General features: G+C 50.2%; 2 protein-coding genes across 2 annotated transcripts in view; both read left to right on the top strand.

Moving 5' to 3' along the window:
- LOC310855724 (uncharacterized protein) overlaps positions 1-14,009 on the top strand; it is a 61,670-nt gene that overhangs the window by 30,034 nt on the left and 17,627 nt on the right. The gene's annotated exons all lie outside the window — the stretch shown is intronic.
- LOC310856019 (meprin A subunit beta-like) lies at positions 489-3,030 on the top strand (the record flags this gene model as incomplete). The annotated part of the gene is made up of 3 exons (XM_083761233.1): positions 489-702; positions 2,442-2,875; positions 2,998-3,030. Exons 1-3 carry the CDS (start codon positions 492-494, stop codon positions 3,028-3,030), a joined length of 678 nt encoding a protein of 225 aa, XP_083617359.1. The 5' UTR covers positions 489-491.

The following is a 14,009-nucleotide window of genomic DNA, read 5'->3' as shown; positions in this document are numbered from 1 at the left end:
ACAGTTTCCCTTGAGATTCTAACTCCCTTTTCTGTGGAAGTTCTTGGCGTCCGACTTCCCAGTAACTGACAATATTGACGCGTCATCATCACGTCATCAGGTCATTTACTGCATTGTTTCTCAACTTGTGGTCAATACAATAAATTAAAATACAAATCTTCACTTTCCTACATGCATGGTCAGGGACCACATTCAATACCTTCACGGACCACCAGTGGTCCACGGACCACCAGTTGAAAACTCACAAAATAATGCCATATTTATAATAATTATTTGGGTGGAGCAAAAGGCCTGCAATGTTTTATGACAATTGATTGATTGATAATTGTAACAAACAATGCAGAATGGGTACAGTTCAAGGAAAGTAGGCCTACACTACAGGTCAATACAAATGGGCAGTTGCAAGGAGTTGCATTGGTGTGGTTTGGGACCCTAATGAACCTTGAAATGTAAAAGTTTGAGAAACACTGTTCCATTATGCAGGTTACTTCATGCATGCTAGCACAGCCTCTGGCATGGAAGGAGATTCCATCTGGATGCAGACCATGAAGATGAGTCCCAGCAGGACGTGTCATGTCCAGTGTCTCCAGTTCTACTACTACCACAGCGGGAGCCCATCAGACCAGCTCAACATCTGGATCAGAGAGTTCCAGGACCAGTCGGACTCTACAGGAAAACTACGTCTCATGGGACAGATCACTGGTAAGGACGGACGGACAGATTGATACACAGAAAAACGAATGGACAGACAGAATGTCAATCAACACTAGACACAAAATATGCTTCAACATTTTCCACAACAAAAGCATTAGTAAAGTATAAATCATGTAACTGCATCGTATACAATTTAAATTAAGACAAGGATTACAGTGAGTATTGTAGAACTCCCAAATAGCCTCTGGCTATGGCCCTATTGTGAAAGGGGAAAAAACACTCACGCACACACAATCAGCAAAAAATCTACATGCTCATCTGTTTTCGTGATGTTATGTCATTTTAGTTTCCTTCTATTCATCCTCTTCTTTCAGGTGCATCCATGCGATGTATTTTAGTTCTTAGGTATTCTATTCATAGTGACTCATAGGAATAGACTACGTGACAACCAGGTATAGTCTGGTGACCACGACCACCGTAAAGATGGGTGACAGCCGGAATGTAGACGGCCCCCCGGCTGACCGGGTTACCCGGGAGCAGTACGGGTTGGCGCCCCAGCCTATATCTTATGTGAGGAGGAAGCCCAAATAAACCTTGGTGAGGCCTTTAGGAGGGCCATTCAAGCCGCAAGCGTAGCCTGCAGCACCACCGTTGCCCAGGTGGAGCCTGCAGAATCATTGCGGCTCAAGAATTTACCACTACTGAATGAAGTGTCTGGTGCTGGGAGTCTGGTACAACGCACAGGTCCTGGACCTGGTGTGAGCAGGAGTGGACCTGGTGAGAGCCTAGTCCTTCCATGCGCCAGATTGGTCTACCTCCCAGTCCCGGCAGAGTAGTTCCGGAGCGGATTGATAAAAGAATGGGCTCCTGATTTGGAGCTGCCTCGATGACGCACAATATTGCATTCAAAGCTCAGAGGTCTCATTCTGTCTTAATACTCCACAAATCTGTGATTGTAATTTTCCTATTATCAGCAGAGTGTCAATTCCTTGTGCCCATTGTGTTGAATTGTCTAGTCAAAGAAGTTATTTGATATGTGGCGCATTGTGCACGATTCGCTCGTTCAGTTTCATCACCCCATTGAGCTACGTTGGCTCGCTTCACCGACAGTAGCTCATTTCAAAATACTTTACCAGTAAGACGCCTGAGGGCGAGAAGTGAGGGGTGAGGTCGTGTGCACGCATCCACCTGGGTGACAGCAGACTGCTGGGCAAGGGCTGGAGCTTTGCCATGGGGTTCAGATCAACATATGGAATGAATTTTGTACTGGCCATATATGGAGCGTGTCTTGAGTGTATGAGGTCAGATCAATGGAATGTCAGAACAGGTCAGCTCCATATATATATATAAGGGTGGGGGGGGCAGTGTCTTGAGTGTACATGGTTTGATGAGGGCCCAGGTAGGGCCGGGCCTTAATTTTCAGGTCTGTTGAGAACTCTAGTTTTCGCCGGCTGCCTGGCGCATTAATAACTTTGGGGTCAGAACACTTCTGACATATATCCATATATATGGAGATCTAAGGGTTTGAGGTTTGAGGTCAGAAGTAGAGTTGTTGGCCAATATTGATGACATCAGGGATCTCCATATATGGGCTTGATTGCGACAGCAGGTCACATTTACTATGGCATCAGGTCTCTATCCCTGATGATGTCATGCTTTCCCCATGCATGGGGATTTTGAGTGATACACTGACTGACTGACGGGAAATGCACGATTTCATAGTAAATGCGACCAGCTGTATGGGTTAAACCACTGTTGCAATTACATTGTGGAACTCCTTCCTCCAGGTTCACCAACATCTCATTGGCAGCTCCACCATGTTCCTCTAAATTCCAGCAAGACCTTCCAAGTGGAGTTTCAGGCACAGAAAGGAGCAGGTAACTCTTCAGGAGGCTTCTCCATAGATGACATCAACCTCTCCGAGACGGAGTGTCCACATGTGACCTGGCAGATGAATGACATTGAGCAGGTTTTGTCCAACAGTCCCGGCAACTATACCTATATACTATATAGTCCAAAGCAGTATTCCAGTGAAGGCTATGCATACCAGGTTGTAGCAGTACTTATCAGAATTCACGGATATATCGGACTGTATGTGCGTTTGGTGTCCGGTGAGAACGATGACCAGCTGCAATGGCCCTGCGCATGGAAGCAGGTGACTTTTCAGTTGCTGGATCAGAACCCCAATATCCAGTTGCAGATGACAAAGCAGAGGAGCTTTGTTACTGATGCCAATGATGGTGAGTTTGAGGGACTGATTTGTTCTGAAAACCTGTTGCTTGACATCTTCAACAGTATTTTCTTGGTGTTTGTTTACCATTTCTACCTGTCATCTGTAAACAGGTATTTGGGGCAACCCTCGTCAAAATGGTGTAGAACTAGGGGAGAACTATTTTGCCAACCCATGGTATGGCATAACGTACTTTGCCAGTCTGAGTTCAATGAGAGAGAGAGACTTCCTGAAGGGGGGAAATGTGGTTTTCCATATCGACTTCCAAGGTAGGCACACTGACTACTAGGCAAACATTTCACCTTCAAAGTTGACCATGAAACCAGATATAAAACTTAATTACTTAGGATTCTATACTGTACTTTACATTGATATCTGAGTTGGAACCACTGGACACAATTATTTTTCTTCTCTTCTAGATATTTCTCCTCTTGTTAATGGCAGTGATCTTCCATGTCCAAAACTTCCGCCAGCAAAGATTACACATCCTCCGGATAATCATAACAATCCATGTGCCGCACAGTAGGACAATATATCTTATTATGTGGGGATAAATTACAGTATTGCAAGTACAATTTAGCACTACTTTGCTACATTGCAAGTACTGCAATTAATTATCACACAGTATTTTATTTTCTGCAATCCATTCCAACTATGAGAAAACATGCTGCTATTGCTGTATTACTGAACACATACTTTGCAATGTGAGATTGTCAATGTTCTTGTATTACCATGTGTTTTTCTTGCTTACTATAAATCGCTCTGGATTAAGAGCATCTGCTAAATGCCTAAATTGTTGTTGTTCCCTAGGGTGACGACCACAACCACTCCACCTACTCCGCCTACTCCACCTCCAACAACCACTCCACCTATTCCACCTCCAACAACCACTCCACCTCCACCTACTCCACCTCTAACAACTACTCCACCTCCAACAACCACTCCACCTATTCCACCTCCAACAACCACTCCACCTCCACCTACTCCACCTCCAACAACTACTCCACCTCCAACAACCCCTCCACCTCCAACAACCACTCCACCTCCAACAACCACTCCACCTCCAACAACCACTCCACCTCCAACAACCACTCCACCTCCAACAACCACTCCACCTCAACCTACTCCACCTCCAACAACTACCCCACCTCCAACAACCACTCCACCTACTCCACCTCCAACAACTACTCCACCTCCAACAACCACTCCACCTCCAACAACCACTCCACCTCCAACAACCCCTCCACCTCCAACAACCACTCCACCTCAACCTACTCCACCTCCAACAACTACCCCACCTCCAACAACCACTCCACCTCAACCTACTCCACCTCCAACAACTACCCCACCTCCAACAACCACTCCACCTACTCCACCTCCAACAACCACTCCACCTCCAACAACCACTCCACCTCCAACAACCACTCCACCTCCAACAACCCCTCCACCTCCAACAACCACTCCACCTCCAACAACCACTCCACCTCCAACAACCACTCCACCTATTCCACCTCCAACAACCACTCCACCTATTCCACATCCAACAACCACTCCACCTATTCCACCTCCAACAACCACTCCACCTATTCCACCTCCAACAACCACTCCACCTACTCCACCTCCAACAACCACTACACCTCCAACAACCACTCCACCTCCAACAACCACTCCACGTCCACCTACTCCACCTCTAACAACCACTCCACCTCCAACAACCACTCCACCTCCAACAACCACTCCACCTCTAACAACTACTCCACCTCCAACAACCACTCCACCTATTCCACCTCCAACAACCACTCCACCTATTCCACCTCCAACAACCACTCCACCTCCACCTACTCCACCTCCAACAACTACTCCACCTCCAACAACCACTCCACCTATTCCACCTCCAACAACCACTCCACCTCCACCTACTCCACTTCCAACAACGACTCCACCTACTCCACCTCCAACAACCACTCCACCTCCAACAACCACTCCATCTCCAACAACCACTCCACCTATTCCACCTCCAACAACCACTCCACCTCAACCTACTCCACCTCTAACAACTACTCCACCTCCAACAACCACTCCACCTATTCCACCTCCAACAAACACTCCACCTACTCCACCTCCAACAACTACCCCACCTCCAACAACCACTCCACCTCAACCTACTCCACCTCCAACAACTACCCCACCTCCAACAACCACTCCACCTACTCCACCTCCAACAACTACTCCACCTCCAACAACCACTCCACCTCCAACAACCACTCCACCTCCAACAACCCCTCCACCTCCAACAACCACTCCACCTCCAACAACCACTCCACCTCCAACAACCACTCCACCTCCAACAACCACTCCACCTCCAACAACCACTCCACCTCCAACAACCACTCCACCTCAACCTACTCCACCTCCAACAACTACCCCACCTCCAATAACCACTCCACCTACTCCACCTCCAACAACTACTCCACCTCCAACAACCACTCCACCTCCAACAACCCCTCCACCTCCAACAACCACTCCACCTCAACCTACTCCACCTCCAACAACTACCCCACCTCCAACAACCACTCCACCTACTCCACCTCCAACAACTACTCCACCTCCAACAACCACCCCACCTCCAACAACCACTCCACCTCCAACAACCACTCCACCTCCAACAACCACTCCACCTATTCGACCTCCAACAACCACTCCACCTATTCCACCTCCAACAACCACTCCACCTATTCCACCTCCAACAACCACTCCACCTATTCCACCTCCAACAACCACTCCACCTATTCCACCTCCAACAACCACTCCACCTACTCCACCTCCAACAACCACTACACCTCCAACAACCACTCCACGTCCACCTACTCCACCTCTAACAACCACTCCACCTCCAACAACTACCCCACCTCCAACAACCACTCCACCTACTCCACCTCCAACAACTACTCCACCTCCAACAACCACTCCACCTCCAACAACCCCTCCACCTCCAACAACCACTCCACCTCAACCTACTCCACCTCCAACAACTACCCCACCTCCAACAACCACTCCACCTCAACATACTCCACCTCCAACAACTACCCCACCTCCAACAACCACTCCACCTACTCCAACTCCAACAACTACTCCACCTCCAACAACCACTCCACCTCCAACAACCACTCCACCTCCAACAACCCCTCCACCTCCAACAACCACTCCACCTCCAACAACCACTCCACCTCCAACAACCACTCCACCTATTCCACCTCCAACAACCACTCCACCTATTCCACCTCCAACAACCACTCCACCTATTCCACCTCCAACAACCACTCCACCTACTCCACCTCCAACAACCACTACACCTCCAACAACCACTCCACCTCCAACAACCACTCCACGTCCACCTACTCCACCTCTAACAACCACTCCACCTCCAACAACCACTCCACCTCCAACAACCACTCCACCTCTAACAACTACTCCACCTACTCCACCTCCAACAACCACTCCACCTATTCCACCTCCAACAACCACTCCACCTATTCGACCTCCAACAACCACTCCACCTCCACCTACTCCACCTCCAACAACTACTCCACCTCCAACAACCACTCCACCTATTCCACCTCCAACAACCACTCCACCTCGACCTACTCCACCTCCAACAACGACTCCACCTACTCCACCTCCAACAACCACTCCACCTCAACCTACTCCACCTCTAAGAACTACTCCACCTCCAACAACCACTCCACCTATTCCACCTCCAACAAACACTCCACCTCCACCTACTCCACATCTAACAACTACTCCACCTCCAACAACCACTCAACCTATTCCACCTCCAACAACCACTCCACCTCCACCTACTCCACCTCTAACAACTACTCCACCTCCACCTACTCCACCTCCAACAACTACTCCAACTCCAACAACCACTCCACCTACACCTACTCCACCTCCAACAACGACTCCACCTACTCCACCTCCAACAACCACTCCACCTCCAACAACCACTCCACCTCCAACAACCACTCCACCTCAACCTACTCCACCTCCAACAACTACCCCACCTCCAACAACAACTCCACCTACTCCACCTCCAACAACCACTCCACCTATTCCACCTCCAACAACCACTCCACCTCCACCTACTCCACCTCCAACAACTACTCCACCTCCAACAACCACTCCACCTATTCCACCTCCAACAACCACTCCACCTCCACCTACTCTACCTCCAACAACGACTCCACCTACTCCACCTCCAACAACCACTCCACCTCCAACAACCACTCCATCTCCAACAACCACTCCACCTATTCCACCTCCAACAACCACTCCACCTCAACCTACTCCACCTCTAACAACTACTCCACCTCCAACAACCACTCCACCTATTCCACCTCCAACAAACACTCCACCTCCACCTACTCCACATCTAACAACTACTCCACCTCCAACAACCACTCCACCTATTCCACCTCCAACAACCACTCCACCTCCACCTACTCTACCTCCAACAACGACTCCACCTACTCCACCTCCAACAACCACTCCACCTCCAACAACCACTCCATCTCCAACAACCACTCCACCTATTCCACCTCCAACAACCACTCCACCTCAACCTACTCCACCTCTAACAACTACTCCACCTCCAACAACCACTCCACCTATTCCACCTCCAACAAACACTCCACCTCCACCTACTCCACATCTAACAACTACTCCACCTCCAACAACCACTCCACCTATTCCACCTCCAACAACCACTCCACCTCCACCTACTCTACCTCCAACAACGACTCCACCTACTCCACCTCCAACAACCACTCCACCTCCAACAACCACTCCATCTCCAACAACCACTCCACCTATTCCACCTCCAACAACCACTCCACCTCAACCTACTCCACCTCTAACAACTACTCCACCTCCAACAACCACTCCACCTATTCCACCTCCAACAAACACTCCACCTCCACCTACTCCACATCTAACAACTACTCCACCTCCAACAACCACTCCACCTATTCCACTTCCAACATCCGCTCCACCTCCACCTACTCCACCTCTAACAACTACTCCACCTCCAACAACCACTCCACCTATTCCACCTCCAACAACCACTCCACCTCCAACAACCACTCCACCTCCAACAACCACTCCACCTCCAACAACCACTCCACCTCTAACAACTACTCCACCTACTCCACCTCCAACAACCACTCCACCTATTCCACCTCCAACAACCACTCCACCTATTCCACCTCCAACAACCACTCCACCTCCACCTACTCCACCTCCAACAACTACTCCACCTCCAACAACCACTCCACCTATTCCACCTCCAACAACCACTCCACCTCCACCTACTCCACCTCCAACAACGACTCCACCTACTCCACCTCCAACAACCACTCCACCTCCAACAACCACTCCATCTCCAACAACCACTCCACCTATTCCACCTCCAACAACCACTCCACCTCAACCTACTCCACCTCTAAGAACTACTCCACCTCCAACAACCACTCCACCTATTCCACCTCCAACAAACACTCCACCTCCACCTACTCCACATCTAACAACTACTCCACCTCCAACAACCACTCCACCTATTCCACCTCCAACAACCACTCCACCTCCACCTACTCCACCTCTAACAACTACTCCACCTACTCCACCTCTAACAACTACTCCACCTCCAACAACCACTCCACCTATTCCACCTCCAACAACCACTCCACCTCCAACAACTACTCCAACTCCAACAACCACTCCACCTACACCTACTCCACCTCCAACAACGACTCCACCTACTCCACCTCCAACAACCACTCCACCTCCAACAACCACTCCACCTCAACCTACTCCACCTCCAACAACTACCCCACCTCCAACAACAACTCCACCTACTCCACCTCCAACAACCACTCCACCTACTCCACCTCCAACAACTACTCCACCTTCAACAACCACTCCACCTCCAACAACCACTACACGTCCACCTACTCCACCTCTAACAACTACTCCACCTCCAACAACCACTCCACCTATTCCACCTCCAACAACCACTCCACCTCCACCTACTCCACCTCCAACAACTACTCCACCTCCAACAACCACTCCACCTATTCCACCTCCAACAACCACTCCACCTCCACCTACTCTACCTCCAACAACAACTCCACCTACTCCACCTCCAACAACCACTCCACCTCCAACAACCACTCCATCTCCAACAACCACTCCACCTATTCCACCTCCAACAACCACTCCACCTCAACCTACTCCACCTCTAACAACTACTCCACCTCCAACAACCACTCCACCTATTCCACCTCCAACAAACACTCCACCTCCACCTACTCCACATCTAACAACTACTCCACCTCCAACAACCACTCCACCTATTCCACTTCCAACAACCACTCAACCTATTCCACCTCCAACAACCACTCCACCTATTCGACCTCCAACAACCACTCCACCTCCACCTACTCCACCTCCAACAACTACTCCACCTCCAACAACCACTCCACCTATTCCACCTCCAACAACCACTCCACCTCGACCTACTCCACCTCCAACAACGACTCCACCTACTCCACCTCCAACAACCACTCCACCTCCAACAACCACTCCATCTCCAACAACCACTCCACCTATTCCACCTCCAACAACCACTCCACCTCAACCTACTCCACCTCTAAGAACTACTCCACCTCCAACAACCACTCCACCTATTCCACCTCCAACAAACACTCCACCTCCACCTACTCCACATCTAACAACTACTCCACCTCCAACAACCACTCAACCTATTCCACCTCCAACAACCACTCCACCTCCACCTACTCCACCTCTAACAACTACTCCACCTCCACCTACTCCACCTCCAACAACTACTCCAACTCCAACAACCACTCCACCTACACCTACTCCACCTCCAACAACGACTCCACCTACTCCACCTCCAACAACCACTCCACCTCCAACAACCACTCCACCTCCAACAACCACTCCACCTCAACCTACTCCACCTCCAACAACTACCCCACCTCCAACAACAACTCCACCTACTCCACCTCCAACAACCACTCCACCTATTCCACCTCCAACAACCACTCCACCTCCACCTACTCCACCTCCAACAACTACTCCACCTCCAACAACCACTCCACCTATTCCACCTCCAACAACCACTCCACCTCCACCTACTCTACCTCCAACAACGACTCCACCTACTCCACCTCCAACAACCACTCCACCTCCAACAACCACTCCATCTCCAACAACCACTCCACCTATTCCACCTCCAACAACCACTCCACCTCAACCTACTCCACCTCTAACAACTACTCCACCTCCAACAACCACTCCACCTATTCCACCTCCAACAAACACTCCACCTCCACCTACTCCACATCTAACAACTACTCCACCTCCAACAACCACTCCACCTATTCCACCTCCAACAACCACTCCACCTCCACCTACTCTACCTCCAACAACGACTCCACCTACTCCACCTCCAACAACCACTCCACCTCCAACAACCACTCCATCTCCAACAACCACTCCACCTATTCCACCTCCAACAACCACTCCACCTCAACCTACTCCACCTCTAACAACTACTCCACCTCCAACAACCACTCCACCTATTCCACCTCCAACAAACACTCCACCTCCACCTACTCCACATCTAACAACTACTCCACCTCCAACAACCACTCCACCTATTCCACCTCCAACAACCACTCCACCTCCACCTACTCTACCTCCAACAACGACTCCACCTACTCCACCTCCAACAACCACTCCACCTCCAACAACCACTCCATCTCCAACAACCACTCCACCTATTCCACCTCCAACAACCACTCCACCTCAACCTACTCCACCTCTAACAACTACTCCACCTCCAACAACCACTCCACCTATTCCACCTCCAACAAACACTCCACCTCCACCTACTCCACATCTAACAACTACTCCACCTCCAACAACCACTCCACCTATTCCACTTCCAACATCCGCTCCACCTCCACCTACTCCACCTCTAACAACTACTCCACCTCCAACAACCACTCCACCTATTCCACCTCCAACAACCACTCCACCTCCAACAACCACTCCACCTCCAACAACCACTCCACCTCCAACAACCACTCCACCTCTAACAACTACTCCACCTACTCCACCTCCAACAACCACTCCACCTATTCCACCTCCAACAACCACTCCACCTATTCCACCTCCAACAACCACTCCACCTCCACCTACTCCACCTCCAACAACTACTCCACCTCCAACAACCACTCCACCTATTCCACCTCCAACAACCACTCCACCTCCACCTACTCCACCTCCAACAACGACTCCACCTACTCCACCTCCAACAATCACTCCACCTCCAACAACCACTCCATCTCCAACAACCACTCCACCTATTCCACCTCCAACAACCACTCCACCTCAACCTACTCCACCTCTAAGAACTACTCCACCTCCAACAACCACTCCACCTATTCCACCTCCAACAAACACTCCACCTCCACCTACTCCACATCTAACAACTACTCCACCTCCAACAACCACTCCACCTATTCCACCTCCAACAACCACTCCACCTCCACCTACTCCACCTCTAACAACTACTCCACCTACTCCACCTCTAACAACTACTCCACCTCCAACAACCACTCCACCTATTCCACCTCCAACAACCACTCCACCTCCAACAACTACTCCAACTCCAACAACCACTCCACCTACACCTACTCCACCTCCAACAACGACTCCACCTACTCCACCTCCAACAACCACTCCACCTCCAACAACCACTCCACCTCAACCTACTCCACCTCCAACAACTACCCCACCTCCAACAACAACTCCACCTACTCCACCTCCAACAACCACTCCACCTACTCCACCTCCAACAACTACTCCACCTTCAACAACCACTCCACCTCCAACAACCACTACACGTCCACCTACTCCACCTCTAACAACTACTCCACCTCCAACAACCACTCCACCTATTCCACCTCCAACAACCACTCCACCTCCACCTACTCCACCTCCAACAACTACTCCACCTCCAACAACCACTCCACCTATTCCACCTCCAACAACCACTCCACCTCCACCTACTCTACCTCCAACAACGACTCCACCTACTCCACCTCCAACAACCACTCCACCTCCAACAACCACTCCATCTCCAACAACCACTCCACCTATTCCACCTCCAACAACCACTCCACCTCAACCTACTCCACCTCTAACAACTACTCCACCTCCAACAACCACTCCACCTATTCCACCTCCAACAAACACTCCACCTCCACCTACTCCACATCTAACAACTACTCCACCTCCAACAACCACTCCACCTATTCCACTTCCAACAACCACTCCACCTCCACCTACTCCACCTCTAACAACTACTCCACCTCCAACAACCACTCCACCTATTCCACCTCCAACAACCACTCCACCTCCAACAACTACTCCAACTCCAACAACCACTCCACCTACACCTACTCCACCTCCAACAACGACTCCAACAACCACTCCACCTCCAACAACTACTCCACCTCCAACAACCACTCCACCTCCAACAACCACTCCACCTCCAACAACCCCTCCACCTCCAACAACCCCTCCACCTCCAACAACCACTCCACCTCAACCTACTCCACCTCCAACAACTACCCCACCTCCAACAACCACTCCACCTACTCCACCTCCAACAACCACTCCACCTCCAACAACGCCTCCACTTCCAACAACCACTCCACCTCAACCTACTCCACCTCCAACAACTACCCCACCTCCAACAACCACTCCACCTACCCCACCTCCAACAACCAATCCACCTCAACCTACTCCACCTCCAACAACTACCCCACCTCCAACAACCACTCCACCTACTCCACCTCCAACAACCACTCCACCTCCAACAACCCCTCCACCTCCAACAACCCCTCCACCTCCAACAACCCCTCCACCTCCAACAACCACTCCACCTCCAACAACCACTCCACCTATTCCACCTCCAACAACCACTCCACCTATTCCACCTCCAACAACCACTCCACCTATTCCACCTCCAACAACCACTCCACCTATTCCACCTCCAACAACCACTCCACCTACTCCACCTCCAACAACCACTCCACCTCCAACAACCCCTCCACCTCCAACAACTACTCCACCTCCAACAACCACTCCACCTCCAACAACCACTCCACCTAGTCCACCTCCAACAACCACTCCACCTCCAACAACCACTCCACCTACTCCACCTCTAACAACTACTCCACCTCCAACAACTACTCCACCTCAACCTACTCCACCTCCAACAACTACCCCACCTCCAACCAATACTCCACCTCAACCTATTCAACCTCCAACAACTACCCCAAATCCAACAACCACTCCACCTCAACCTACTCCACCTCCAACAACTACTCCACCTACTCCACCTCCAACAACCACTCAACCTATTCCACCTCCAAGAACCACTCCACCTATTCCACCTCCAACCCCTCCACCTCCAACAACTACTCCACCTCCAACAACCACTCCACCAGTTAATGCAACATCACCACCAGTTAATGCAACTTCACCACCAGTTAATGCAACATCACCACCAGTTAATGCAACGTCACCACCAGTTAATGTGACATCACCACTGGTTAATGTGACGTCACCACCAGTTAATGTGACATCACCACCAGTTAATGCAACTTCACCACCAGTTAATGCAACTTCACCAGTTATTGCAACTTCAACACCAGTCTATACAACATCACTACATGTTACTGTAACTTTATCACCAGTGATTGCAACTACATTGCCAGGTAAAAAAACTCAAACATTAGTCAAAACAACTTTACCACTATATCGCAAACAGAAACCATACACCTCATGAACTCATCTCGTGCACAAGTGCGGTGCCTGTGCCATGATTAATATATAAAAATATCAAGTTAATCAGTTCAACTGTGACTCAATACCACTTTATTGAAATTGAATCTGACTTAATCCTTAGTAATAGCTACTTACAGCAACTAATTTTGTTCTATCCTTTGTGCTCCAGCATCAGTGGCAA

Source organism: Protomyctophum parallelum, assembly GCF_964188405.1.
Source record: "Protomyctophum parallelum genome assembly, chromosome: 3".
NCBI classification, from domain to species: Eukaryota; Metazoa; Chordata; class Actinopteri; order Myctophiformes; family Myctophidae; genus Protomyctophum; species Protomyctophum parallelum.
Note: the sequence above shows the minus strand (reverse complement) of the source record. Positions and strands in the feature narration are given on the sequence as shown.